Here is a 27,287-nt window from a genome sequence, read left to right as displayed (position 1 = left end):
TTCAAGATCATCTAAATGTTTATTTTCATGGACGTGACTATAAAGATGTTATGGCATTCCAGAAAAAGACAAAAACAGTAGTTTCAGCTCTATCTTATATATCTGACAAAAGTAATTTGATTATGTCTACTTTTTATTTTTAACTATTAATTATCTCTGGGTTCAAATCTAGAAAATTATTTTTGTACAAAGGCTAGCTGCCCTCCATTTTTTTCAAAATAACTATTTTAAAAGATTCTGCTGTTTTTCATATTTAAGGCTGAAATCCACGGAAAACATCCAAACTTGCAATTTCTTGTATTTCCTTTGCTACCACCAATTTTTGCAACCACAGAGTCTACTTCCAAACTTAAAAGGTTGTATATACTAATTTGACTGTGAATCACTATTTTGTATTCAAAGTCTTAGATTATATATATGAAAACTAATTTATTAAACCTTTGTACCCAAAGATGAACCACCTGTATAGCAAGCTTATATGAAGAATGAAGTTACAAAAAAAGTAAAAGTGTTATTAAAATTGATGCATGTAAATCACTTACAAAAATACCCCAAATGGGATAAAGCTGCTCCACCCTGATTTTTCTGATTTGGTTGTCGAAGGTAACATAGGAATTTAAAACGGTTAGATTTTTTTCTTTTAAAAAGTGATATATTAAACTTATATACAGGATAATTAGCAAAATGTAGAAAGGGAAACCAACGTACAAAAGACGGATAAAAACCATCACTCCTGACGGACATTCACAATCCAAAAATAGTTTAAACCTTAACAAGCTATCTCTAAACCAGCTCATACTTACACTCCCCCCGCCAAGTTTTTATCAGCGAGAATAAAATAGAGTAAACCAGCAAACCCAGTCTTTCCATTTCTTTAAAATAGGCCCGACTCTAGGCCACAAGTAAGCCCTGGACAGATTTTTAAATGTGGGAGGAACAAATAGGAAAACAATTCTATCTGTCCACTTAGTTAGTACTAATTAACAGAACACAAAGTTATAGATAATTAAATAGCTCTTGGTGCTAGGTCAAGCAGTTATTCAGAAGCCTTTTTGTTTTTTTGCTGGTTTCGGGGTGAGTTCTTTAACAAGTTTCTTATCCTGAGGTACATTCCAGTAGATTCTGCCATATTCTCAAATTCAAATGGCGTTATTCCGGTTGCAAACTTGCTCATGTCAGGTATAGGACTATGAATTTTAGTGGCTGTTGAAGGACTGGTGTTCACATGAAGGAGCTTCTGGCTGCCTCCATTCCTAATGTCACAGTTTGACACAACACTGCCATTATCAAGAAGAGCACCTTGAGAGTCTACCTGAGTAGACTCTTTCTTTTCCTTCTGACAAAGCAACGTAGCCTCAGAATCTGGACTCGAGGGATGTTCAACTTCTGATTTCTTTGTACAAGTATCTGGGACCTCAGGCTCATCTGACATCTGTTTTTCAGACATTTTTCCCTCTGAGAGAGGGAGGTCTAGTTCGTTTGGACAAGGTGAGGAGGCAACTGAATTCCCAGTTAAAGGTGTGTCAACAGGAATATCAGAATCACTGTTTACGCTCTCGGCTTGCTCGAGGGCTGCCCATATCCTCCTCTGCTGTTCTTCAAGTTCTTCCAGAGTCAGTGCATCCTCATCCACAGCTGCAGATGCTGTTCTGGTCTGGGGTGAGTCACTGGGAGTCAGTGGCGGGGTGCCCTTGGGGAGCGGAGGGGTGAAGATGGGTGGAGGAGTTCCCCGTGGTAGTGGGGGAGGAGTGCCAGGGGGCAATGGTGGCTGAAACTGAAATGCTTCACTGCTTAGAGAACCATGCGGGACCTCTGCATCTGAAATAAGAAAGATACGATACTTGAAGTTGTCACAGCATTTGGTTTTACTAACGTTGATTATTTGAACTCGGATGTATCCAGAGATTCAATGGCCAAAAATAACTGGCTCGAGAGGGGAAAACTCTGTGGATCCTCAGATACATGACCATCACCTAAATGTCCTCAATCCACCTGAAAAGAATCTCTGCAGGAGAGGTGTAGGATCTTCTGGCACCAGGAATTTTACCCAAACCCCTTGGGAAATCCATTTCCATGCTGTGTACATCATTTTAGAGTGGGGAGATATTAACAATGGCATGGAGATACAGAGTAATTTCTGGATAGTCCGCTGTAACTGAAGATTGGCGTTTGTGTAAGAACACAGTAGGACAGTGGGCTGGAAATACAGGCTTGGTGGAAAGCTGAATGGGTGGAAGGCTGCAGGCTGAAGCTGAGGAGACAGGGCAGGAATACACCCTGGCTTATTTCCCAATTCTGTACCTTTAGTCTAGACTGCTTGCCTGAGCTGTGGTTTCATGTAGCTAACTGGTCACTGGTCATCATCACATATATGTCCCACAGATACAACAGATCTGACCTGTCCAAAACAAAGGATCTTTTCCTTAAACCTAGACTCTTCTTCTATTTGCTATTCTTACTAATGGCACCACCAGTGGTATATGGTTGAAGTCTCCCAAACTGAAACCTGCTCGTCATCTGATAGTCTTCCCTTTCCTTCTGCCCTACCCCAAGTCCTTGGCTCTCTGGGGCCCACTCTTCCCTATAGACTGTCACAGCCACTATGTTATTTCTGGCCCACTACTGTTTGCCAGGAATATTAGAGTCATCCCTGCCTCTGGACTCATTTTCCTAATATCCATCTTCCAAACTATTTTTCTAAAACACAAATCTGGTCCTATAAATATTCCCACCTTGTTAGAAAACCTTTAGTGCCTTCCCATCACCTATAGGATGAAATCTGATCTCCTCTATGCCTCATAAGGCCCTCTATGACCAAGCATTTGCCTTCTTCCATCATGTCATTTCTTTTTTTTTTTTAAAGATTTTATTTTTTTCCCCCCAAAGCCCCAGTAGATTGTTGTACGTCATAGCTGCACATCCTTCTAGTTGCTGTATGTGGGACGTGGCCTCAGCATGGCCGGAGAAGTGGTGCGTCAGTGCACGCCCGGGATCCGAACCCAGGCTGCCAGCAGCAGAGTGTGCGCACTTAACCGCTAAGCCACGGGGCCGGCCCACCACCATGTCATTTCTTAATGCCTGGTTTAAACTCCAGCTGTCACTCTGTTGGCGGCACAATGTGCTGTGATGTTTCATGCTTCTGCATTTGCATTTCCCACTGCCTCAAATGCCATAACCCTGCTCATCTCGCTGGTAAATCGCTGACTCATTCCTCAAGATGCAGCTAAATGTCCTTCTTGGTAAAGGTCTATGACTCTATCCAGTACAGCTGCTCAGTTTCTCCTTTGTGTCACCATTATAGTCTGTAACCAGCTCTGTAGCAGCAATATGTAATACTATGCTTTATATGTATCACCACAGGCCACATCTATATCAAAATGATGTTTATACATCTGCAATCCCTAGGTGACAGAGAGTGGTAACTAAGGGCAGCAGTTGTGTCTTACTAATCTCTCTGTCCTCAGGGTCTAGTAGAGAGGTCTGAAACATAGTAAACGTTTTAAAAATTTGGAAAATTAAACTGAATAACATGGAATCTTGAAAGTTTACGTAAAACCAGTCTGAACTTTACTGTTCAATAAATAGGACAATAAGGCAACAAGATCTGTAAGGAGATAAACGTACTGTCACTTAGTATTTTAAGAAATTAACTCACTCTGAAGAGCAAAGGATGGATAAAAGAGCTGGAAGGAAGGATGCAAAAAAAAAAAAATCAGTTATAAGGGCACCAACAGGGATGAGGTAAGAGAGAAAAGCCTGAACTAAGAGGCAATTTACTGAGATACTGTTAGAATTTTGGTAATTGGCTAGAAACAAAGGCCAAGATAAGGGTGGATGGAGTTTCTCAGCCTAGGTAATTACAAGAACACTGGTACTATTAACTATAACCAAGAGCACACATGAGGAGGAAGAGGGGCAGGGGACAGGGAGAAGAGAACACCAAGTTGGTAAATTAGTTCTTTAACAATTTATGTATACAATGCTTTTAAACCATATCCAAACTGTTTAACCCAAGTTTCATTTGCACAAAACATCACAATATTATTAACATAAGAATGTTAAAGTAAATAAGAAAAAGAAATTTAGGTAGTTATATTTCACAATTCCAAACCAAATCACTATACTCACAATTTTGTGACATGGGATCCATTTCACTTATAACACATTGATTTAATTAAGCCAGCAGAGGCTTGGTAAGCAGGCACAACTCATGAAAGGACTCAATTACAGACTGCAGGGCGAGGGTGATCGAGTGCACTAAGGCAGAGCCTGCAAAGGTGAGGGCCTCAGGGAGCTGCTGTGGCTCACTGTGTGAGTGCAGCCACTCCTCAGGAAGTGGGGTTGAGACAGACTTGATGTATGGTATGGAAACGAGTCCATTCAGCCCTTTTAGGCACCTATGGGTAAATAATCTTTGTTCTGCAAAGGTTCTGTCTTCTTACAGGAAACTAATGCAAAAAGCTTGGTTCTAATTCAACTGTTTATCCCATCGTCAGTTAGGCAAGTGCTATAACTTCTGCCCCAAATTCCACTCTGGACTGAGAGCCAAGGAAGGAATGTGGAGGCACTAAACTTGGATTCTTAAGACTCTTGCCTTGGGATCAAGAGTCACCTTACCATATGGATTGGCTCTTTATACAGGAGGGGAGAGGAGCAGAGGGGAGGGGAGGGAGAGATGGATAGATAGATAAACTTCCCCTAGGAGAAAGGTTTCTCAGGCCTCAGCGATTCCCTGACAAGAAACAGAAGAAAAAGCTCCCAGCACAGGGCTGAAAACACCTGTACCTAAGTGTGTGACAGGTGTGCCACCACCACACATTCCCAAACTTCATGAGACAGCAACTGTCACAAATGAATCAAAACACCAAGCATAGGTAGCTTCTCCTCACAGGTACTGTAAGTACCTGAGACCAAAATTCACTTCTTATGGGGAGATTTCTTCCAACTAAAGTACACAGGCAGGAGAGTCAGACAACTGGCACCAACTAACATCCTTGAGAGACAGAACCCAGGAATTTTGCCCTCACTCAGAAATCCTGACTATGGCCTTTGGTAACGCTGAGAAGTACTGGGCTCTGGGAACATAATTTTGGGAACCCAACTACTTTTGGGTTTTTGGTAATTGCTTGTTTTCAAAATTTCGAAGATATGTGACAAAGGCTGTAATAATTCTATGTTTCCTATTAATTCTCTAGCCTTGTTAAAAGTGAGACTGGATATTGAAGTAAGGCTGTAGGTGCTAAAAGCCCAGGCTGTGAACTCTACTCAGGTATCAAGAACTCCTGTGGCTGAGACTAAGCAGAGTGAAAAATTTGGGAAAATGTTTTGGGGGCTTTAATTTTGGACTTTGAAGTCACTCGTGCAAAACAATTCGATTTTGGACTTTAATTCTCTTGGACTTTAAGGGGATTTAATCTGTGACCTTTATAACTTCTCCTTGGGAATTTGAAAATGGGAAGAGGGGTTCACACTCAAATTTGGGGCAATTTATATTGCCGGCATCTTACTGTTAGAGTATCTGAGTGCATTTTATCTTACTGTTGCCATTTAATCTCACTTCAGAACATCTGACAGGCTATATAGGACCAAAGTAGCTGGCCATAATTTGGGATGGGAAACGGAACAAGGAGTGAATTTTCAGTCTTGGATTCAGAGTGGCCTTGGAGTTATCCAATGAAAAAAACTTCTGATCCATTCCAGAGCCTGCTGGGGGTAAAATCTAGAAACCTCATTAGTAGTCCTAAGGGGAAACCCAAAGGAGCAATGGTTGGTACTGGGGGTGGGGGGGCTCAAAAAGGTGGGAGCATAACTGTCCTGAAGCATTACTGATCTGCTGAAAAAGACTGTCATGATCCTGGTTAACCACAGGTTCCAGGGTGAATCCCAGAGGGCTCAGAGAACAAAGAGCTAGGGGAATATCAGACGGCAAGGCCTCTGTTTCATTGTGCGTTTCCAGCAGAACAGATTTTCCTCACGGTCTCTCTTTCCTGGGGAGGAGGAGCGATTTATTGAATTAATAAAATTCGGAAGAGTAACTGGGCAAGCTTGGCTGGGTGCTGCCCTCTTCCTCTTGGGACCGAGCTGCCAGAAGGGGAACGTTTTCCACTGCTTGTCTCAGAGCGCTACCCCTATCCGAGAGGCCAGTCTAGCTCCAGGAGCTGGGACTGGAGGGTTAAGTCTGCCTAACTCAGGAATCCAGTTAGCTGGCTCATCTGGCCCTCACATCAAGCCATGTCTTCCAATTCAGCTTCAATCAGTAATGGTGGCGATGCCCTGATTGCCAAGGATAAAATAAAAGATTTACTATTTAGTAGTACTCATAAGGAGTTTCCATTTCTTATGGGACTCAGGAGCAAACTAATGCGTCCTACCTTCTCAACAAAATCAAAACCACGGGATGAAACCTACCTGAGTCGAGCTCCATGTCGGCAGGTGAGGCTGCGGAGCTGCTCTGCTTCTTCTGCTTCTTGGGACTACCAGGGCTGCACTGAGACGAAGACCTCTTGCTGCCAGACCTCACACTCGACTAACAGAGGAGCCAAGCCAAATGCAAGTTAGATGGGGTAGACAAAGAATTAAGCTCCACCCCTTCGCTTAAATATGATGTAGAAAACCAACCTGAAGCTAAGTCCAGGTAACGTAAATTTAGCTACCTTTGGCCTTTTGATTGATTAGAAAACACAGAGTGCTTTATATACAAAGCAAAAAAAGCCATTAAGATGCTAATGAGTTACAAAATCCCACAGACATATACAATACATTTTATAAACCACACCCTGAAAATCAATTTACCGCTTGGAAGTTAGAAGTAAGGTAATTGGCAAACACATCCTTCTGCTGACATGCCTGCATTGGTATGGAACCAAACATCCGCCATTCCTAATGATGAAAAGAGAAGGAAAAAATAAGTATTTATCTGGAAAATGTCATGCTTTGAGATTTTTCTCAAAGGAGGTAAAGCGGAGGTCTCAAATTATATTTCTGCTTCATATGTGACTTTTCCTTTTTTGGGGAATTAGTGAAAATAATGAATAATGGTGCACTGAAGGAAAAAAAAAAAAAACAACTCTGCCTGCAGAGTGATCAGGACTAAATAGTAAAAGACTACTTGACAAAATCACTTGGCCCAAAAAGGTTCTACCTATGACCAGCAGAAGTTACAGGCAGAGATGACAGGGACCCTTATCCGGCCTATCTGGCCCCAGTCTCTGCCATCGTGCACTAGCACTGCTAATGACTGTGCTGCTCAATCCTCCTAGAGTATTTACTCATGCTGAGTTTCCTATCTCCTGTTCTTTCCCTTTCTAAGCTTAGTACTCATGTTTAAGGTTCAACTTCTCTCATTTCTCTTTGATCTCCAGTAGCACATTCAACAGTGGTTCTCAAGAAGAATCACTTTGGGCTCTTGTTAAACCTACAGATTCCAGGGTAGGACTCAAGAATGTGCATTTCTAATGAGCACCCCAACAGGATTCTGATGTAGGCTGGCACTTGGACTCACTTCCAGAGGCACTGAAGGTTTGTAACATGCAATTTAGCCCTTAATTAATTACACACTTGTCTTCACAGCTGTTCACTAGACTCTTAAGTTCAGACCTTTGGCTTCTCCACTGCCCAGTTCCTAAGAACAATTAGAATGTACTTTTTAATTAAGATACCACCACCACAATAATTAATTGTTGAAACTTGAAACATAAGATGAAAATTGGAAAAGAGTAATTGTAGAAAACCATTTTCATATAAAACAAGAAATTTTACCACGATGGGAAAAAAAAGAGAAGAATAGAAAAAAGAGTTATAGTATACTTAGATTTATTAAAGGCAGAAATTTACTTCCCAAGTAATTCTGTAAAATTTTTTTTTTAATTTTATTTATTTATTTATTTTTCCCCCAAAGCCCCAGTAGATAGTTGTATGTCACAGCTGCACATCCTTCTAGTTGCTGTATGTGGGACACGGCCCCAGCATGGCCAGAGAAGTGGTGCGTCGGTGCGCGTCCGGGATCCGAACCCGGGCTGCCAGCAGCGGAGCGCACGCACTTAACCACTAAGCCACGGGGCCAGCCCTGTAAAACTTTAATACTGCCTCAGAACCACCCCATATTTTTATAATTTTATTTATTATTTTTTTCCCCCAAAGCCCCAGTAGATAGTTGCATGTCATAGCTGCACATGCCTCCAGTTGCTGTACATCCCTCCAGTTGCTGTATGTGGGACGCGGCCCCAGCATGGCCGGAGAAGCGGTGCGTCGGTGCGCGCCCGGGATCTGAACGAGGGCCGCCAGCAGCGGAGCGAACACACACCTAACCACTAAGCCACGGGGCAGGGCCCCATCCCATATTTTTAAAAGATAATCTTTTAATTTTAGAATAGTTTTAGATTTATAGAATCTAACCATTCTATTCTAGCTCCTTTCTTAGAGGATAAAGTCAGAAAAAACTGTGGGTGTTTTTTTTTTGACAAATACAAGATTTCACTCGGGGCCAGCCCCATGGTGTAGCAGTTAAGTGCATGCGTTCCGCTGTTGGCGGCCCGGGTTCGGATCCCAGGCGTGAACCGATGCACCACTTGTCAGGCCATGCTGTGGCGGTGTCCCATATAAAGTGGAGGAAGATTGGCATGGATGTTAGCCCAGGACCAGTCTTCCTCAGCAAAAAAAAAAGAGGCGGATTGGCACGGATGTTAGCTCAGGGCTGATCTTCCTCACAAAAAAAAAAAAAAAAAAAAAAAAAAAAAGATTTCACTGAAGATTTTAGTCAACATAAAGGAGGTTAAAAAGTTCAATACAGGGGGCCGGGCCCGTGGCTTAGCGGTTAAGTGCGCGTGCTCGCTACTGGCGGCCCAGGTTCAGATCCCGGGCATGAACCGATGCACCACTTCTCCGGCCATGCTGAGGCAGCGTCCCACATACAGCAACTAGAAGGATGTGCAACTATGACATACAACTATCTACCGGGGCTTTGAGGAGAAAAAAAAAGGAGGAGGATTGGCAACGGATGTTAGCTCAGAGCCGGTCTTCCTCAGCAAAAAGAGGAGGATTAGCGTGGATGTTAGCTCAGGGCTGATCTTCCTCACCAAAAAAAAAAAAAAAAAAAAAAGTTCAATACGTGGGGCTGGCCCAGTGGCGTAGTGGTTGTTCATGTGCTCCACTTCGGAGGCCTGGGGTTTGCAGATTTGAATCCCGGGCATGGACCTATGCACCATGCTGTGGTGGCATCCCATATAAAGTAGAGGAAGATGGGCACGGATGTTAGCCCAGGGCCAATGTTCCTCAGCAAAAAGAGGAGGATTGGCAACAGATGTTAGCTCAGGGCTAATCTTCCTCACAAAAGGAAAAAAAAAAGTTCAACATGTAACACATTTACTGTTCTTTATATAACAGTAACTGCTACATAAGCTAACATTTTGAACAATCTTTAACATAATGTCACATTCCAGAAGAATAAAAAAAAAAAACAATATACTTACATCTGGAATTCCTCTGGGAGTAGATATATTAAAACCTGGATAGGTTACCAATTTCGAGAGATCATAAGTGACACTTTTATTCTGTTGTACTTCTCCAGCTTCTGTTTCCCCATCACCACCATCTATAACAGACCATTGAAAGGGTTAATACTGCTAAATGCCAATATAAATCCCTCTCTAGATCAAAAGCAGACCTGGAAGCGCTTATATTCATGGCAACATATTTATTCCAAGAGTGGCTTTAATTATAATTTTTCTGAACCATTAGATCAGAATTTTAAAACAATGCAGATGGACATCATACTTTGATAAAAAAAAATATTTAGAATCTTAGAAACTTTGGTTCTTTCATGGGTTGCTTACAAGTCTATTTTGCACTGATCTTATGATCTGCCTAATGCTCTATTCCAACATTTTTACTTTATTTAATAAGCATTTATATAATGCTTACTATGTACCAGACAGTATTAAATGGTTTACAAGTATGAACTCAGTTAATCTTCATAACAACCCTAAGAGGTACATACTATTAAAACTACTTTACAGGGCCGGCCCCGTGGCGTGGCGGTTAAGTGCACGCGGTCCGCTGCTGGCGGCCCTGGGTTTGGATCCTGGGTGCACACTGATGCACCGATTGTCAGGCCATGCTGTGGCGGCATCCCACATAAAGTGGAGGAAGATGGGCAAGGATGTTAGCTCAGGGCCAGTCTTTCTCAGCAAAAAGAGGAGGATTGGCATGGATGTTAGCTCAGGACTGATCTTCCTCACACAAAAACAAAACAAAAAAAAACCTACTTTACAGATGAGAGGATACTTGGGAACCACTTTACTACTTTGAAAATTAATAAATAAATCATGCATTTATTTATAATGTTCATATACCGAAGGTAATCAAATAGTTTATGACGAGAAGTTTCTCTTTATATGCGTATTCTAGCTAATAAGCCAAGAAGTAATGAAAGAATGAGAAAATAACCATGTTGCAACCCAATGATTAACAAATACAGGCCATGATCATCAATGACTGATTCCATCACAATTCACAGGAAATAAACAGAGGAACATGCTAAAATAACACCATGTGGATGCATCGACAAAATCTCAAAAACTCTGAACAACAAAACACACTTTTCTTAAAAACAAGGAAGGGAATCTATAAATTAAGAGATTTTAGAGACTCTCAATCACCTACAATCTTTTGTCCAGAGAATTCCTATTCAAATAAATACACTAAAAAAAAAAAAAAAAAAAAAGAGGGGCCAGCCTGGTGGCTCAGCAGTTAAGTGCACGCGCTCTGCTTTGGAGGCCAAGGGTTCGCAGGTTTGGATCCCGGGTGCGCACCAATGCACCGCTTGTCAAGCCATGCTGTGGCGGCATCCCATATAAAGTAGAGGAAGATGGGCATGGATGTTAGCCCAGGGCCAGTCTTGCTCAGCAAAAAAGAGGAGGATTGGCATCAGATGTTAGCTCAGGGCTGATCTTCACAAAAAAAAATGAGAGAGAGAAAACAGAAATGCAAGCACCTACAGAAAGTAGCAGGAGAAATGATCATTGGAATGTTAGCATGACTTGGGGATATGTGCTAGGGCCGGCCCTGTGGCTTAGCGGTTAAGTGCGCGCACTCTGCTACTGGTGGCCTGGGTTTGGATCCTGGGCGCGCACCGACGCACTGCTTCTCTGGCCATGCTGAGGCCGCGTCCCACATATAGCAACTAGAACGATGTGCAACTATGACACACAACTATCTACTGGGGCTTTGGGGAAAAAAAAGGAGTAGGATTGGCAATAGATGTTAGCTTAGAGCCGGTCTTCCTCAGCAAAAAGAGGAGGATTAGCATGGATGTTAGCTCAGGGCTGATCTTCCTCACAAAAAAATAAATAAATAAAATAAAATAAAATAAAAAGACTGTGCTAGATATCTCTTTGATAATATTTGAGAAGGGGAGGCTTGGTGAATTTTTAAAAGTACTTTTAATTACCTAAGTAATATTTAGAAACATTTTCGGGCCGGCCCTGTGGCTTAGCAGTTAAGTGCGCGCGCTCTGCTGCTGGCGGCCTGGGTTTGGATCCCGGCCAAGTCCCACATACAGCAACTAGAAGGATGTGCAGCTATGACATACAACTGTCTACTGGGGCTTTGGGGGGGAAAAAAATTATAAAAAAAAAAAGAAACATTTTCATTTTTAAAAGATTTAGTGCATCACAGAAAAACTAAAATCTTTTTTTTTTTTTTTGTGAGGAAGACCAGCCCTGAGCTAACATCTGATGCCAGTCCTCCTCTTTTTGCTGAGGAAGATTGGCCCTGGGCTAACATCCGTGCCCATCTTCTACTTTATATAGGATGCTGCCATAGCATGGCTTGACGAGCGGTGTGTCAGTGTGCGCCTGGGATCCGAACGTGCAAACCCTGGGCCTCCAAAGCGGAGCGCGTGCACTTAATCGTTGCACCACTGGGCCGGCCCCTAAAATCTTTAGCCTAATCCTCTTTCCCTTCTCGGGGGTAAGAACTGTTGAGTTTGCTGTACATCAGTTAAGATCTTTAAAAAAACCTTTTTTAAAAATATTTATTTAGTATCTACCACATGCCAGGCACTGTGCTACATGCTAGGAGACATATTGGTGAATAAAATAGGTATGGTTTTAGCAATTACAAAATTTACCATCTAGTTGGGAAAATAGAAAACAGAAATAAATACATATAAATTATGACAGGGTCTGAAGGAAACACACAGGGTGCAGTGATAAAGACTAACAGGACAGGCTGGTGAACGAGGGAGAGAAATATTTAGACAAGGTGGTCAGGGAAGGCTTCTATGAGTGTAAACCCTAAAATCTAGATGGTTCTCAGTTACGATCTTTTAAAAATACTTTTTACATAAATAAGTTCTCAAAGAAAACACTGAGGACCGGCCCCGTGGTTTATCGGTTAAGTGCTCGCGCTCCGCTGCTGGCGGCCCGGGTTCGGATCCCAGGCGCGCACCAACGCACCGCTTCTCCAGCCATGCTGAGGCCGCATCCCACATACAGCAACTAGAAGGATGTGCAACTATGACATACAACTATCTACTGGGGCTTTGGGGGGAAAAAATAAATAAAATCTTTAAAAAAAAAAAGAAAACACTGAATGTTGTTTCATTCATGTGGGTTTTTTTCTTTTTTAACTTAAGGTCAATGGCGTCATAATATGTAGGTTATCCAGAAACTTGTTTTTACTCAGTATTGCACAGAGATTTTGCCATGTCAGCTCATATGGATTTATTTTACTCTTTACATACTGCAGGGATTCCACAGCCCAGATCTCCCACGGTTTATTTAGCCATTCTCCTTTAGGCCCTTAATGTTGGTTTTAATTTTTCACTATCATATGCAATGCTACAAAAATATCTTTATATACACACAGTTCCTTGTGCACGTGTGAATATTTTTCTAGAGTAGATACATAAGAGAAGAATTGTAGATCATAAGAGGGTTTATGTATTCTAAATTTTATAGGTCTCCTGGCATTGATGGATATATTTCTGTTATCATTACTGAGGAAAGGCAAGAGCTTATGAGGACTAGCTGGAGAGTTGAAACTTTGGCCTAGATAGTCATTGAACAGGTCCAGATAACCATCTGATAATTCTCAATGAAGGTTTAGTTCCTTCCTTGTAAAACAAAGGAAATATCATCATGATATTTTTTAGTTAACTCAGCACATACTAACAAGCCAGCCATTCCTATCACATTTTATTGTGATTCTCTAATTAAAAAAAAAAAGATTCACAGTTGAGCTGACTTATCTAACCTAACATACTGTACCTTTTCCATCATAGAGGGCAAGCCCTGAATTCTCCAATTCGGCCTCTTTGAGCCAGCCTGGTGGGTATCCAAGCTGGCGCATTCGATAGATGAAAGGTGGAAGGCTCTTGTCCGTCACACCCAGGGCATCCTGAAGTTCCTCACTAAGTAAAAATGAAAGAGGAAGAAAAAATACTGTATTCTTGTTCGGATGAAAACACATACTATTCTGATGTTTTAAAACAATTCTATGTCTTATGTTACACAGCATGTGGCAAGGTGCCTAACAAATACATAGGTAAGATTACAATTAATGTTTTTGAATGAATTGATGTATATTATCTAGAGCTGTGCTAGAGAATGCTTATATATGGATAATTACCCTCAAGATACATAGTTCCAAGTACTGGGGAAATAGAAATGACATTTTACAGTTAAAAAAGAGGTACCTAATAACTCCTGGCTTGAATCTTCCAAATCTTTCTTCTACTTCTTCTGCATGGTATCGCTGCTGAAAATTCTGATTGTTTGTCTCACCACAGGCATCCATATATTCTTTTCTCTTTTCACTTATTCGAGCAGCATTTCGAGGCTAAATCATCATGCGTTTGAAAAGAATGGTATCAAGCAGTTTAGAAATACTTCAGAAATTAAATAATCATAAGCACTCTGCTTAGGTCAAGCAAACAGATTATTCCAGTTTTAATGTATAAGGAACAAATATAAAAGAGGGTGGATATTTTAGAAAAATAAGCAAGGAAGAGAAGCAGTCACTCTAATTTCTTACTACCTTGATATTACAACATAAAATCAAGTTTTTAGAATAAATTCTCTAAAAATTAACTCTCGTAATGTTTCATTCATCTCAAATACAGAGAACTGTGACAAATTATTTATTTTTTAATTTAATGCCTTAAAATCTCAGTGCAGATTTGAAAAGATTTCAAATTCAAAGACAACAGGAAAGTAACACAGAAAGTTTCTTTATATCACACAATGCCATAAATGTGTTGCAAACATTAGATAGCTCTCGTTCAAGGACATTTTTTTTATAGGAGAAAAATTTACCATTGGGCAATCTTTCATTTGATGTTCTTCAGAACCACAATTGAAACAGTGAGGCCTTGGCCTATTTGGTCAAAAAACAAAGATTTTCATAATGTAAATGAAAACATAAAAACAAATCAATACAATTCTGTTATGACAGCAAAGTGTATGAGAGAGACAAGAAAGCGCGTAGATCACAAGCTACTAATTAATGCCAATAATGAGTATACTTTTACCTCCTGTACTTAGTGATTTAACAAATAGTACTTGTAACCTGGTCTCTTAACCAAGAACCCTTATGTTCCCAACTGATCTGTTACCTCTGAGTTTTGTCAGTGGTTAATAACAGAACTGAGGCAAACAGATTATCACATTTCCTTTAGGTAACTTGGAAAGGGGTAGATGGTTATAAGACAGCAATCAAATTGACAGCAACAATTATACCTTTCCACCCACCCAAGCATTTTAGGGGCGAACCAATGAATTCCAATAAACAGATGATCAATTTAAATATTTAATATATGTCCCAATATTGAAATTCTAGCTTAGTCTGTAATTTATTTATAGTAAGCCAGCAATAAAGAATATTAACTTTTCAAGCTAAGAGTTTATGGTTTTGGTTAAAAAAAAGAAGAAAACAAAACAGCTCCCCACACAAACCTTTTTGCCTTTACTTGTATTTCTTGCCCTTCTAGAGAAACAATGTGGCTGAAGACTTGCTGGTACCTTTAGTGAATTTTATTAAGGAATAGTTATCATAGTCTGCAAAATTTGGTAAATTGTTTTAAAGGTGAACTTAATGGCAAGATGCATAAAAGATCTTCATTCACTATGTAGGATACTTGGGGATTTCCCATCCTTCGGTAAGCTGAGGGTTTTCATTTAGTAGCGGTTGCCCCAATTTATCAAGGCAAAAATTAGTAAAATACAGGACACTTCCTACAACCTGCAGAAAACAAGTCAAAAAATATTGCTATTTAAGCAGGAAAAAAAGACATTAAATAATGTAAGACTATGATTAATTGTTTTAACAATTTATTTTTGGATGAAATTATTATAAGTAATAATCAACTCCCTAGTTAAAGGAGCCAGATTTTGATGTGTAAAAGCTCCATCTTTAAATTCCTCTATGTTTCCTAGATCATTGAGTTTTTCCTCTACTGGATCATAACTATCAAGCGCATTCTCTCCAGACTTGTAATTTTATATGGAACAGTTTAAAAAATGGTACAATGAACATCCATGTACCCTCCCCTAGATTCAACAATTGTCGATATTTTTGTCTCTCTCTTTACATAAACACACACACACACACACACACACACTCTTACTTTTTACCTTTGAAGAAAGTCACCACCACTAACACCTTAGCCTAAGCCACTATTTTTCCTCGCCTGAGATTAATACAATAACTTCCTACCTGATTTCCAGCTTCCACATATAACCAGCTATAGACTATTTTCATGACACTTCACTCCTAAATACTTCAGTATGAGCCTTCTAAGAATACGAACACACTCCTACAAACCAAAACACCATTGTCACACCTAAGAAAATTAGTAACTCCTTAATATCATCTCTATCCCATCTATATTCAGTTTTTCTCAACTACTCCCAAAATGCTTTTTTTCCCCCAAGCCAGGATTTGATTAAGGTTCACACGTTGCATTTAGAAGTTATCTTTTTAGTCTCTTTTAATCTAGAACAGTCTCCCGACTTTTTTTTCTAATTTTTTTTTTCTGCCATTCTCTCTTGAACATCTCCAGTAAGGCTTCTGTTCCTATCATTCCACTAAGCTACTTGACGATGGAGCTCCCTAATGAACCCCACGCAGCCAAATTCAATGGACAGTTCTCAATCTTCCTCCTAACCCATCAGCGACAATTGACACAGCTGATTCCTCCTTCCTTCTAGAAACATCCTCTTCCTTTGCCTTCCAGGACACCATTGTCTCGGTTTTCTTCCTACCTTGCTGACCAGTCCTTCTTAGTTCCCTTTGCTTCTTCTCATCTCTCCACCTTCTGTAAGACTCAGTTCTTAGTCCTCTTCTCTACTTTCACTCTCTAGGTGATTCATCCAGACCCATGGTATGAAATATAATTTACATGCTGACATCCCCAGATGTCCAGTTCTGATCCCTTCTAAACTCCAATCTTGTATATGTAAGTGCCAACTTGACAGCTCCCCCTGGACATGTAGGAGGCATCTCAAACTCACCTATTTAGAACTGCACTAGATTCTTATCCCCTACAAACCTGCTCCTCTCCCAAGTCTTTCCCATCACAGAAAAGGCAACAACATTCTTCCAGTTGCTCAGGCCAAAAACTTGAGTCATTCTGATTACTCTCTTGCTCTCATATTCTACATCCAATTCATCAACATATTTGATCAGTTCTACTTTCAAAGTATATCCGGTTCTAACCACTTCTCCTCACCACCACAATCATCTTAGTCTAAGCCATCATCTTCTCTCTCCCGAGATGAATACAATAACAGCTTCCACACGTAACCAGCTACAGACTATTTTCCACAGAGAAGCCAGTTCTTTTAAAAATTCAAGTCATATTGTGTCACATTTCTACTTAAAACCCTCCAATGGCTTCTCATCTCACTCAGAGTAAAATCCAAAGGCCTCACTGTGGCCTATAAGGCAAGAGAAGGATTCAGATCACACGCTCTGGAGTCAGAAGGCCTGGATTCAAAGCCTGGCTTTGCCACTTACTATCCAGTGACCACTGGCAAGTTACTTAGCCTTCTATGTCTGTTTCCTCATCTGTAAAATGAGAAAAATAATAGTACCTTCATGAGTAATATTTGTAATGAGCTGAGAACAGTGTAAGTGTTTGCTTCTGCCTCAGGGCTTTCCCCTCACTTTTCCTACTGCCTGGGGTATTCTTCACTCAAACTGCAGTGCGTGCTGCTCACTCCCTCATCTGATGCATGTCTTGGCTCAGAGAGGCTGTCACTACTCACTATACAAACCAAATACCCCTCAGTTACTCTCTAACTTCTTACTCTGCTCCATTTTTCCTCAGAGCACTGCCTTCTCCCATTAGAACGTAATTCAGCGAGAGCAGGGATTCTGCCCCTTTTTTCCATTGCTGTGCCCCTGGAACACAGAACAGTCTCTAGCACTAAGGAGCATTTAGTAAATATTTATTAGTATTTATTAAAGGACTAAATTTATAAATACGCAAAATTCCCAGTTTCCACGGAGGTGCCACTTTAAATCCCAAAACCTCAGAGTTAGAAGGGAAATGAAAAGTTATCTAGTTCAAATTCAGAAATTTTTCTTTAAAGAGCCCTGATAGCATCTCGGCCTTTATCTGACTATTTCCAGTAACAAGGAATTCACTTTTTTAATGAGATGTACCATTTCATTTTTCATATCTGACAGAAATCTCCACTGTCTGAAAGTTGAGTTGAAAAATCTATACTTAATTCAATCACTGGTCCTAATTCTGCCACTTGGTGCTATATAGGGTGATCTAAAATGATACCTTTTGCAAATAACAGCCTTCATCACATTTGAAGAGACGTGACATCCTTTGTAAATCTTTTCAATAAGATTTGGGCTCTTCAACATCCCAGCAGCCCCATGTCTTTAAAATTGTGGTATATCAATGGGGCAGAATACTCCATAAACTCGAAAACTAGTCTTCCTCTAAGAAAATCCAGGATTATATTATCTTCTTGAAAAAATTATAAGTTGCAAAATCATACCACTACATTGCATTGACACTGCTGAATTTTGCATAGGTACTGAAAGGCCTAAATGTAAGTTCACCCTGTTAAGCTTCTATTTTTCACTCACCATTTGAGTTTGTCAGCATTTTAAATTTCCTGTCTGCCATCTGGTACATTAGCTCTTTATCCCTTAGCTTCATGTAAGTTCAACAAGCATACTTTCTATATCTTTATCTAAGTTCTTGAAAATAAACACAAGGAGGTTGGTCAGGACAAAAATAAAGTCCTCCAAAGAATGTCTATTATGCCCTCAGGTCACACTGCAATAGTTACTAAAAAGCAAACTACAGTCGTGCGTTGCTTCATGATGGGGATACGTTCCGAGAAATGCATCATTAGGCGATTTCATCATTGTGCAAACATCATGGAGTGTGCTTACACGAACCTAGATGGTGTAGCCTACTACACAGCTAGCACACCTAGGCTCTACGGTACTAATCTTATGGGACCACTGTCATATATGCTGTCTGTCACTGACCAAAACGTCCTTATGCAGCACATGACCGTAAATTTAGAGGCTGAAGTCTACACTGTTGTGTATAACAAATTTAATCAAATAATGTGTGATCACTTGATGACATATAACTATACCACTTTATCATTTAAATGCCACCCAACTGACATAGGATAGGAAACATATATGTGCAGAATTCAAAACTAAAATGTCCAAACTTACACTAAAAGCTTCCTTGTTGTCTTTAACGGCACAGGATTCTTCTACCTTATGGTCCTCTTCTAGCATAATACTGGATGGCTAATGCAAAGAAAAACACACATTACACAAGATAACCAATTTTTAACAACTTTAAATTTCAAATATTAGGAATTTGAATACACTCCTTTATTTTCTGATACATATCATTACGGTATATAAAATTTTGAATTCATCATTGTCATACTTAGGGTGAACTTAGAAGCTAGGAATGTTTATAAAAGAAATTTCACAAGTGGGAAAATTAAATTAAAAAAGATATAAATGATTGCATCTTCTGAAGCATTAGCATATATTATGACTTTTGTGTTAATGAGTATTAATTATGGAACTTTCAATGCTTAAACTAGCAAAGCAGACTTTAGTTTACCTTGAAATCAGATAACCAGAAAGATAAAAAAATACATAATTTTACATTACTGGTCAATACTGATAATATAATTCTCACAGACCTCAAGCCACTACAAAATTCTCAAGTGTTCCCTGAATCAAAAATTAAATACTATTCAGTATGGTTTTTATTGTTAAATATATTTTGTTTCTTGAATCTTTAAAAATTGTATATGATAGTTGAAAACTAAAGGTGATAAACAAAAAATTTAATTAATCAGAATACTCCATCCTTCAACTTGTGAGGATAAAAAGCTAAAGATCCTTACCTGAGAGACTCTACTTACCTTACCTTAATTTTTAACTTTAAAAAAAGCCCAGAAATCATAATTCTAATTTTCTGACATAAATTCATGCTCTAATATTCACATAGTGAAATTTCTCATATTTCTTTGGGCATGCTATTGATTTTTTTAAACAAGTAGGGGGGAAAAAAGAATGACACATGAATCTGTTGGTTTTTTTTTTTTTTTTTTAAAGATTTATTTATTTATTTTTCCCCCCAAAGCCCCAGTAGATAGTTGTATGTCATAGCTGCACATCCTTCTAGTTGCTGCATGTGGGACACAGCCTCAGCATGGCCGGAGAAGAGGTGCGTCGGTGCACGCCCGGGATCCGAACCCGGGCTGCCACCAGCGGAGCGCACGCACTTAACCGCTAAGCCATGGGGCCGGCCCAAATCTGTTGGTTTTACATAAAAAGAATCTGTCTTTTATAAACTTGAGACACAGTTTTTTTTTTTCTGGCTTAAAATTAATTTTCTGCCCAAAACTATGTGTCCAAGTTAGGGAATAAGAAAAAAAAAAGCCTTTAATTTTGAGTGTAGCCAGGTCTGAAAATGATTCCTCTGAGAAAAGGAGCCACAATCCACAAGAAAGCCCTGCGGCTGCACCAGTCAGACTGTGGAGAAGGCAGCCCGGGTGAAGGATGGGGGATGAACACATAATCTTAATCATTTCAGTTTTGATTCAAGAGGATCCCCGTGGCCTAATAATTGGCAGTGAAAAGCGTAATTTACCAATCTTAAAGTCTTTTAAGTTTGAAATACCTGGGGCAAAAGATTAAAGGAAGTCTTTTCCACATCATTTTTCTGCTGTTCCTCAAATCTTTTTACTAAATTTGATACAAATTCCTCTATTTCTTGATGATATTGCCTGCATTAAGAGGACAAAACAGTCAGAACCCAGAGTAAAACACTGAATCGATTGAAGTCTTAATGCATTATTAGATGTCATGTGTAAATTTTGTTACTTTGTTTTTCAGAGGTTTATCAAATCACTCTTTGTACCACTCAGGAATCTATTTCCTAGGAAAAAATACACATTGTTGAAAGTTATAAAATGATTATGATAACCTAACACAGTGCTTGGCTTATACCAGTTGGCAAATATCTGTGCAAAGAATAAATGGATTTTATTGATAAATTTTATGTACTTAATTTTTGAATACATAATACATGTAAACAGTTCGAAATCCAAAACAAGTAAAGGAGTTCCATAACGAAAAGCTTCCTACCTACGCTGTCTCCTAGCCACCTATTTCTTTAACACAAAGACAACCGATGCATTCAGTTCTTTCACATCCTCCTCCCAGAGACTCCATGCACAAATAAGGAAACACCCATATAAATATTAAAGTGGAAAAAATAAAACCAAAATGTAATGCAAGAAAAACTACTGAAGTCTACTTTCTCTGGCTTGCCAGGTCAAGAACTATATTCATCAAGTGTTCTTCAGTGCTCAGTTCAGGAGGTGCCAAAGGAGTCCAGGTTACGCTCCAGCTGGGCAGCCAACTTCCTCTTCCCAGACCTGATGATCTGTCAGGTCTCTCTAGCTCACATTCTAGGATTTCTGCAGGCAAAACACCAGTGAATGGTGCAGAAATTAGACTGCCATGACCTAGAGTAGACGTCGATTCTAATCCGATGGCGACAACAGTGCTAGAGCCCTGCTGTGCCCTACACCTTGCTGCCGCTCCCTCATCACCCAGCTTCCCGACCCCTCAGAGCCTCAGTTTCTGCTTCTGCTGAGACAAGGTAGGTAATGGGCCTGTCTCACCGCTAACACTCTGTATGTGGTTCCCCTTATCTTCTTTATCTTGCCCAGCACAAAAGATAACAGTGTGATTAAGTGACTCAGGAGGGGGCAAGCAACTGTCTGAGATGTCTATGACCATGCTCTGAGGAAGGGACAGGGCAAGGGGACCACTTCAGAACACTCCAGCAAGCACTGCAGGAATGCACTGAGCCACCCTAGACCTAAGCATGCTGGAAGGCTTGCAAAGGTCTAATTTTCATATTAAGGAAAAAAAATCACGTGGGTCAACTTGGAAGATAGCTAACAGAAAAAACTCAGTTACCTGATTGTCAGGGAGAAATGGCTAACATTATTTACTGTTGTGGTGGTAGTGGTTATTTTTATTTAGAGGCTATTTATTGGGCTCTTACAGGTGTTCACTTAGCTATGTCAGAGGTAGTTACTATTAGTATCCTGTTTTCCAGTGAGGAAACTGATATGCAGTGAGGGTCAGTGACCTGCCCAGGTTCATATATGTAGAAAGTAGGAGTCGATTCAAATTCAGGTTTATATGACTCGAATGTCCTTGCTTTTAATCTTAATTACGATTCCACAAATCTTAAGTAAAAGAACAAAGATGGTATAAGTACAAATGAAAACAGCATATTTATAGAAGACACTGTTTTGTAAACACTTTAACTCATTACATTTAGAAAAGGGAAAATTACTTACTTTGAAATAACATTGTTCATAAATAGAATCTGTAACAAAGGTCCATCTAACTTAGTATCGTTCACCAATATGCCACTAAAACAGAAATTAAAACATATTTTGAGAAGAGATTAAATTAAAACTCGCATATGTATACATAAATACATAACTTTTATAATTCTTAAGTACCAAAGATCATATAATATTTTACAAATAAGATCAAGAATCAAGAACTCCAGGCGGTGGCCAGCAGGTGGCGCAAGCGGTTAAGTGCGCGTGCTCCGCTGCAGCAGCCCCGGGTTCGTCTGTTGGGATCCCAGGTGCCCACCAACACATCGCTTGTCGGGCCATGCTGTGGCGGCGTCCCATATAAAGTAGAGGAAGATGGGCAAGGATGTTAGCCCAGGGCCAGTCTTCCTCAGCAGAACGAGGAGGATTGGCAGATGTTAGCTCAGGGCTGATCTTCCTCACCAAAAAAAAAAAAAAAATTAAAAAAGAACTCCGGGGCTCGCCCCATGGCTTAGAGGTTAAGTGCGCGCGCCGCTGCTGGCGGCCCGGGGTTGGGATCCCGGATGTGCACCAACGCACCGCTTCTCCGGCTATGCTGAGGCCACCTCCCACATACAGCAACTAGAAGGATGTGCAACTATGACATACAACCATCTACTGGGGCTTTGGGGGAAAAAAAAAAGGAGGAGGATTGGCAATAGATGTTAGCTCAGAGCCGGTCTTCCTCAGCAAAAAAAGAGGAGGATTAGCGTGGATGTTAGCTCGGGCTGATCTTCCTCACAAAAATAAATAAATAAATAAAATAACAAGAACTCCAGTTGTCTCAAGAAAAATCTAAGTTTTCGCCAATTTTACCTGTTTGAACGATTTTACACAGAAGTATCCCTTACATAACATATTTTAAAAAGTATTTCACAAAAAATTAAAAACTACAGTTAGTCTTTTAGGTTTCAACCAAAAAGTTTATTTACCTAATAGCTAGTTTCTTTACAAGCTGGGGGAAGGGAAGGTGTGGATAAACCGCAGGTTACAACAATGTATTTCTAAAAGAATCAGAATGAATTTGGCTTGGAAATCTATAGGAAAATAAAACAATTTATAAATAAATGGATAGACTCTTAGAGGGCACAGGACATTCCACTTAATATTCCAAATCCAAGATTCTAAAGAAGAGATATAAAAAGTATACTGTTCCTGGATTTGACTTTCAAATATTACAAAAACAGAACTAGAATGTAGCCTGGAAACCTGCAATATATCCCTTTGGTAACCTGGGACCAGCTGAATCTCTGATTCCTCCTCTTCTCACCTGCCTCATATTCCTCTACCTGTACAGCTTATGAAATAAATCAGTCTGTATATAGAATTGTTTGAATCAAATAAATAAAATTAAAATATGAAGAGGTTCAGAGACTTGTTTCAATTTGTGCAAACTACAGTTTTAAAAAATATATTACGTTTTTAAAAATCACATGCAATTACATGGTCCTTGACTGCAGTCCAGTTTGAGCAATCAGCTACAAAGACATTCAATGGGGGAAATTTGAATATGGACTGGGGAGGGAATGTTAAGGAAATCATGTCAGTTATTAGTTGTGATAATGGTGTGGTTATATATGAAAAAGTCTTTAAAAAACAAATACATGCTGAAATATTTGGGGTAAAATGTGTGTATGGGATCAGAAGAAGAAAATATGACAAAATATTAATTGTTAAATCTAAGTGATGAAAATATGGGTATTAATTTTACTATTCTTTCCACTTTCTGTATAATTGACATTTTCCATAATATAAAGTTAAAAAAAAAAGAAAGAAAAAAACCACACTTTATTGAAAAAAAAGAAGAGAAACATCTGATCATGACAATTCTAAAAATTAGGATTAAACCAAGAGATTTGGGGTACAAATTTTATCTAATTTTGTTTCTTTTTGTTCTTTGGTTTTCTATAAAATGCTTTATCAGTCTGACAATATGGAGGGTACTAACTCTAAAGATTTTATTTATTTATTTTTTCCCCCCCAAAGCCCCAGCAGATAGTTGCATGTCACAGCTGCACATCCCTCCAGTTGCTGCATGTGGGACGCGGCCTCAGCATGGCGGGAGACGCGGTGCGTTGGTGTGCGCCCGGGATCCGAACCCGGGCCGCCAGTAGCGGAGCGCGCGCACTTAACCGCTAAGCCACGGGGCCGGCCCTGGAGGGTAGTAACTCTAAAAGAAAAATTAATTTATTTCTTTTTCATGATACTAATGCTTGTTTCTTATAAACTGGAAAAGCCTATGACGCTATAAATAAATATTTAATGTTTACATGATCAACTCTATTTGAAAATGTGTGCTTATCTAAATAAAATATCTTTAAACAGATAACAAGTATGATATTTGAGGAATCCTAGTTATATTCAACACATTTGATATCTAACCAAAAATGAGTTAGATCCACAAAGGGTGCTCACGTACAGGAAGGAGGTAGGGTATGGGGAAGTTATTCTGAAAGACGTCTAAATTCTAAAATTTTAAACTTTTAGTCACCAATGTAGCTGGTTACTCCAGCTGCTACCAGGGATACAAAAGTGCTTGTGAAACTGCATCATGGCACCCCCAAATTCTGAAAGCTTGAAAATACCATTCTACACTATAAATTTGTAGTTTAACAAATATTTTAGATTTAGTGACTTATTAAATAAATTTATAAAGAGATACCAGCATTTAATCTTCTGTTAAAATCAGATGCCTGGGGGCCCAGCCCAGCGGCGCAAGCGGTTAAGTGTGCGCTCTGCTGTGGCGGCCCAGGGTTCACCCGTTTGGATCCCGGGCGCACACCAACACACAGCTTGACAAGACACGCTGTGGTGGCGTCCCTTATAAAGTGGAGGAAGATGGGCATGGATGTTAGCCCAGGGCCAGTCTTCCTCAGCTAAAAAAAAAAAAAAAAAAGAGAAGGACTGGCAGATGTTAGCTTAGGGCTGATCTTCCTCACCAAAAAAAAAAAAAAATCAGATGCCTGAATGCAAATCCACTCACTGTACTTTTTCCAAAAGCAACTATTTTCTCTTCTTCTAAAATGCTGTATTGGGGCGGCCCCGTGGCTTAGCGGTTAAGTGCGCGCGCTCCACTACTGGCACCCAGGGTTCGGATTCCGGGAGCGCACCGACGCACCACTTATCCGGCCATGCTGAGGCCGCGTCCCACATACAGCAACTAGAAGGATGTGCAACTATGACATACAACTATCTACTGGGGCTTTGGGGGGAAAAAAAAAGGAGGATTGGCAATAGATGTTAGCTCAGGGCCGGTCTTCCTCAGCAAAAAGAGGAGGATTAGTACGGATGTTAGCTCAGGGCTGATCTTCCTCAAAATAAATAAAATAAAATGCTGTATCTTGCATTATTTCTATTTATGAACACACGTTTAAATAAATCTTCAGCTAAATTAATACTGCAATCTTAATTCTAACTTTCCAGAAATATTTGTGGAATAGGAACAGCTGGGTTGATAACTTGCCTGGTCTGAACAATAAGTCAAATTTTTCTGGATTGTGTTTCACAAATATTTTCACCCAATAAGTCAGTTTAAAAGTTTAATGCAGTTATGAGAATTCAAATTTTACCCCCAGAAATTAAAAATAAATGACTGTTACTCTCATTTCTTCAGAGTACACTGAACACATAAAAACAATACAAAAATCCTGAACATCCTTTTTACAAAGAAATCGTGATTAAATATTCATATAAGGATAAAAAATAAAGAACAACAATGGTGTAATTTCAAGATCTCATACCTTGGTCTAGTCAGAATGTTCAATTTTCTTTTAAGTTCTTGATGTTATTACTTGTTAAGGAATATAAGCCCCCATAAAAACAGAATCATGAAGATCATAAAATTCAACTACCAACTCTCACTTTCGGTGGCAGAATGTTATAAACGTTAAAAGACCCACAAATATTTTGAGGATGACACACTTCCTGAGGTCCTGTTTTGTTGCAGGGCTAAGCACATGGATCTAAAAATTAAGATAAGTTTTCACCCCTCCCAACACAGATATTTCTAAGACAGGGTCACGTAGTTCAAAAGAGACTAAGAGACTGAACCAAAACGTTATTGAAACAACGGTGTCCCGTCAAAAGTTAAACAGCCATTCACTTAAGAAAATTTTCCAAGTCAAAGCATCATGATATTCGGTTAAGTAAATGCAGTAAAACAAACTGGTAACGACTGAAGAATCTAAGATGCAATGCATGGATGTTCACCGTGCAATCCTTTCAATTTTTCTGTATTTTGAAATTTTTCATAATAAAATGTCGAGGAAAAAGGCAAACTTCGAAAACCTTAAAAGATGATTTACCAACCGCTTTGGGGTCTTTACAAATTTTAAAAGGAAAACTATCTGAGCCAAAATTATCTGTATGTATATATAGTAAAAAAAAAAACCCAAAATTCTAAGAATGTAAACAAACATACTAACAAACCTTACTAGAAAAGCTGCCATCATGTAACTACAGCCAAAACAGCTTTTATTTGGCGCGTTTTTCCTAAAACTTTACAACGCACCTTCACCACAGAAGCTATTCCAAAGTGGAAGAACTTTAAAATGAATCCCCAATTTTAAGGAATTAACCATTTCTCTTTGCCTGCCTCGAATCCTTAAGGGACCCAACTCTACACCCTGGGACCACCAGCTTTTGCCCCGCCATAAAAACAGATCCGCGCCAAAGCCTAAGTATCCGGTTATCTCCTAACAGACAACCGTAACATGACTGTATCAACTTTAGCTTGGCCGCAAAAAATGACATAGGATAATGACTCCAAAGAAGGGAAGAGAAGTGGCGACCAGTCTATAATCTAACCGTTGAAACAGTCCAAAATAACCGGCCCCAGATTGGGGGGCGGGAAGAGCTAATCTAGTCCAGGATACGGATCCCAGAAGGGGAGAGGTTTGCGCCGAGGCCCCCGGGGCAGTTTACGCCCCCGAACACTCAATTCTCACCCCGCCTGCGAGGGAGAGAAATTACTTGGAATTCTGGCCCTCGTGGAATTTCCGCCCGCGCCCTCCCCGGCACGGCCCCCACCACACGCCCCGGTGACAGGGCCCAGCGAGCGGGAAGGATATTCTCGGCGCGGAGCTGCTCGATGGTTTCCTCGCACTGCCGCAGCCGCTCCCGCAGCTCCGCGTCGCCCACCCCATTCTCGTTCTCCTCGTCGCTGTCGTCGTCCTTGAAGCGGGTGTGAACTGGCTTCGGAATCGACTCCTCTGGGTGGTCAAACGCCTCGAACAACTCTAGGTCGCCAAAATCCACCTCCGCCGCCATTTTGGCCTGTGGGAAAGATTCGAGAAGAGGCGGAGCTGGCCTCTGGACCGGGGGCGAAGGTCGTAGGGCGGCACCGCTCTCTAGGGCTTAGGCCTCGCTACA

General features: G+C 40.1%; 1 protein-coding gene and 1 non-coding gene across 3 annotated transcripts; both read right to left on the bottom strand.

Annotated features, from left to right (window-relative positions):
• ZCCHC8 (zinc finger CCHC-type containing 8) lies at positions 1-27,245 on the bottom strand. Of its 2 annotated transcripts, XM_058531342.1 has the most exons (14): positions 26,987-27,245; positions 25,658-25,700; positions 21,891-21,965; positions 20,192-20,297; positions 18,718-18,795; positions 15,137-15,240; positions 14,955-15,020; positions 14,316-14,376; positions 13,697-13,839; positions 13,269-13,411; positions 9,468-9,589; positions 6,793-6,879; positions 6,409-6,526; positions 1-1,818 (listed from the first exon to the last, which is right to left on the bottom strand). In XM_058531342.1, the coding sequence occupies exons 1-14, from the start codon at positions 27,183-27,185 to the stop codon at positions 1,037-1,039; spliced, it is 2,127 nt and encodes a 708-aa protein (XP_058387325.1). In that variant the 5' UTR covers positions 27,186-27,245; the 3' UTR covers positions 1-1,036. The 2 variants fall into 2 exon arrangements, with proteins under 2 accessions (XP_058387325.1, XP_058387326.1); XM_058531343.1 differs by lacking the exons at positions 14,955-15,020; positions 15,137-15,240; positions 20,192-20,297; ... (1 more) ...; positions 25,658-25,700; positions 26,987-27,245 and having other exon boundaries at positions 18,718-18,770.
• On the bottom strand, positions 21,294-21,424 carry LOC131398686 (small nucleolar RNA SNORA9). The gene has a single exon (XR_009216965.1). It is a non-coding gene; the product is annotated as a small nucleolar RNA SNORA9 (small nucleolar RNA).
• Positions 27,246-27,287: the final 42 nt, after the last annotated feature.

Source organism: Diceros bicornis, chromosome 35 (assembly GCF_020826845.1).
Source record: "Diceros bicornis minor isolate mBicDic1 chromosome 35, mDicBic1.mat.cur, whole genome shotgun sequence".
NCBI lineage: Eukaryota > Metazoa > Chordata > Mammalia > Perissodactyla > Rhinocerotidae > Diceros > Diceros bicornis.
Note: the sequence above shows the minus strand (reverse complement) of the source record. Positions and strands in the feature narration are given on the sequence as shown.

What these genes read in the sequence shown, in the direction of transcription:
- ZCCHC8 (XM_058531342.1), bottom strand. Translation starts at nt 27,185, where the DNA reads ATGGCGGCGGAGGTGGATTTTGGCGACCTAGAGTTGTTCGAGGCGTTT. An exon ending in CCTTTAATCTTTTGCCCCAG is followed by an intron (nt 18,796 to 20,191) that starts GTATTTCAAACT and finishes TCTTTGCATTAG; the next exon opens with CCATCCAGTATTATGCTAGA. An exon ending in CTCCCAGAGGAATTCCAGAT is followed by an intron (nt 6,880 to 9,467) that starts GTAAGTATATTG and finishes TTTCATCATTAG; the next exon opens with GAATGGCGGATGTTTGGTTC.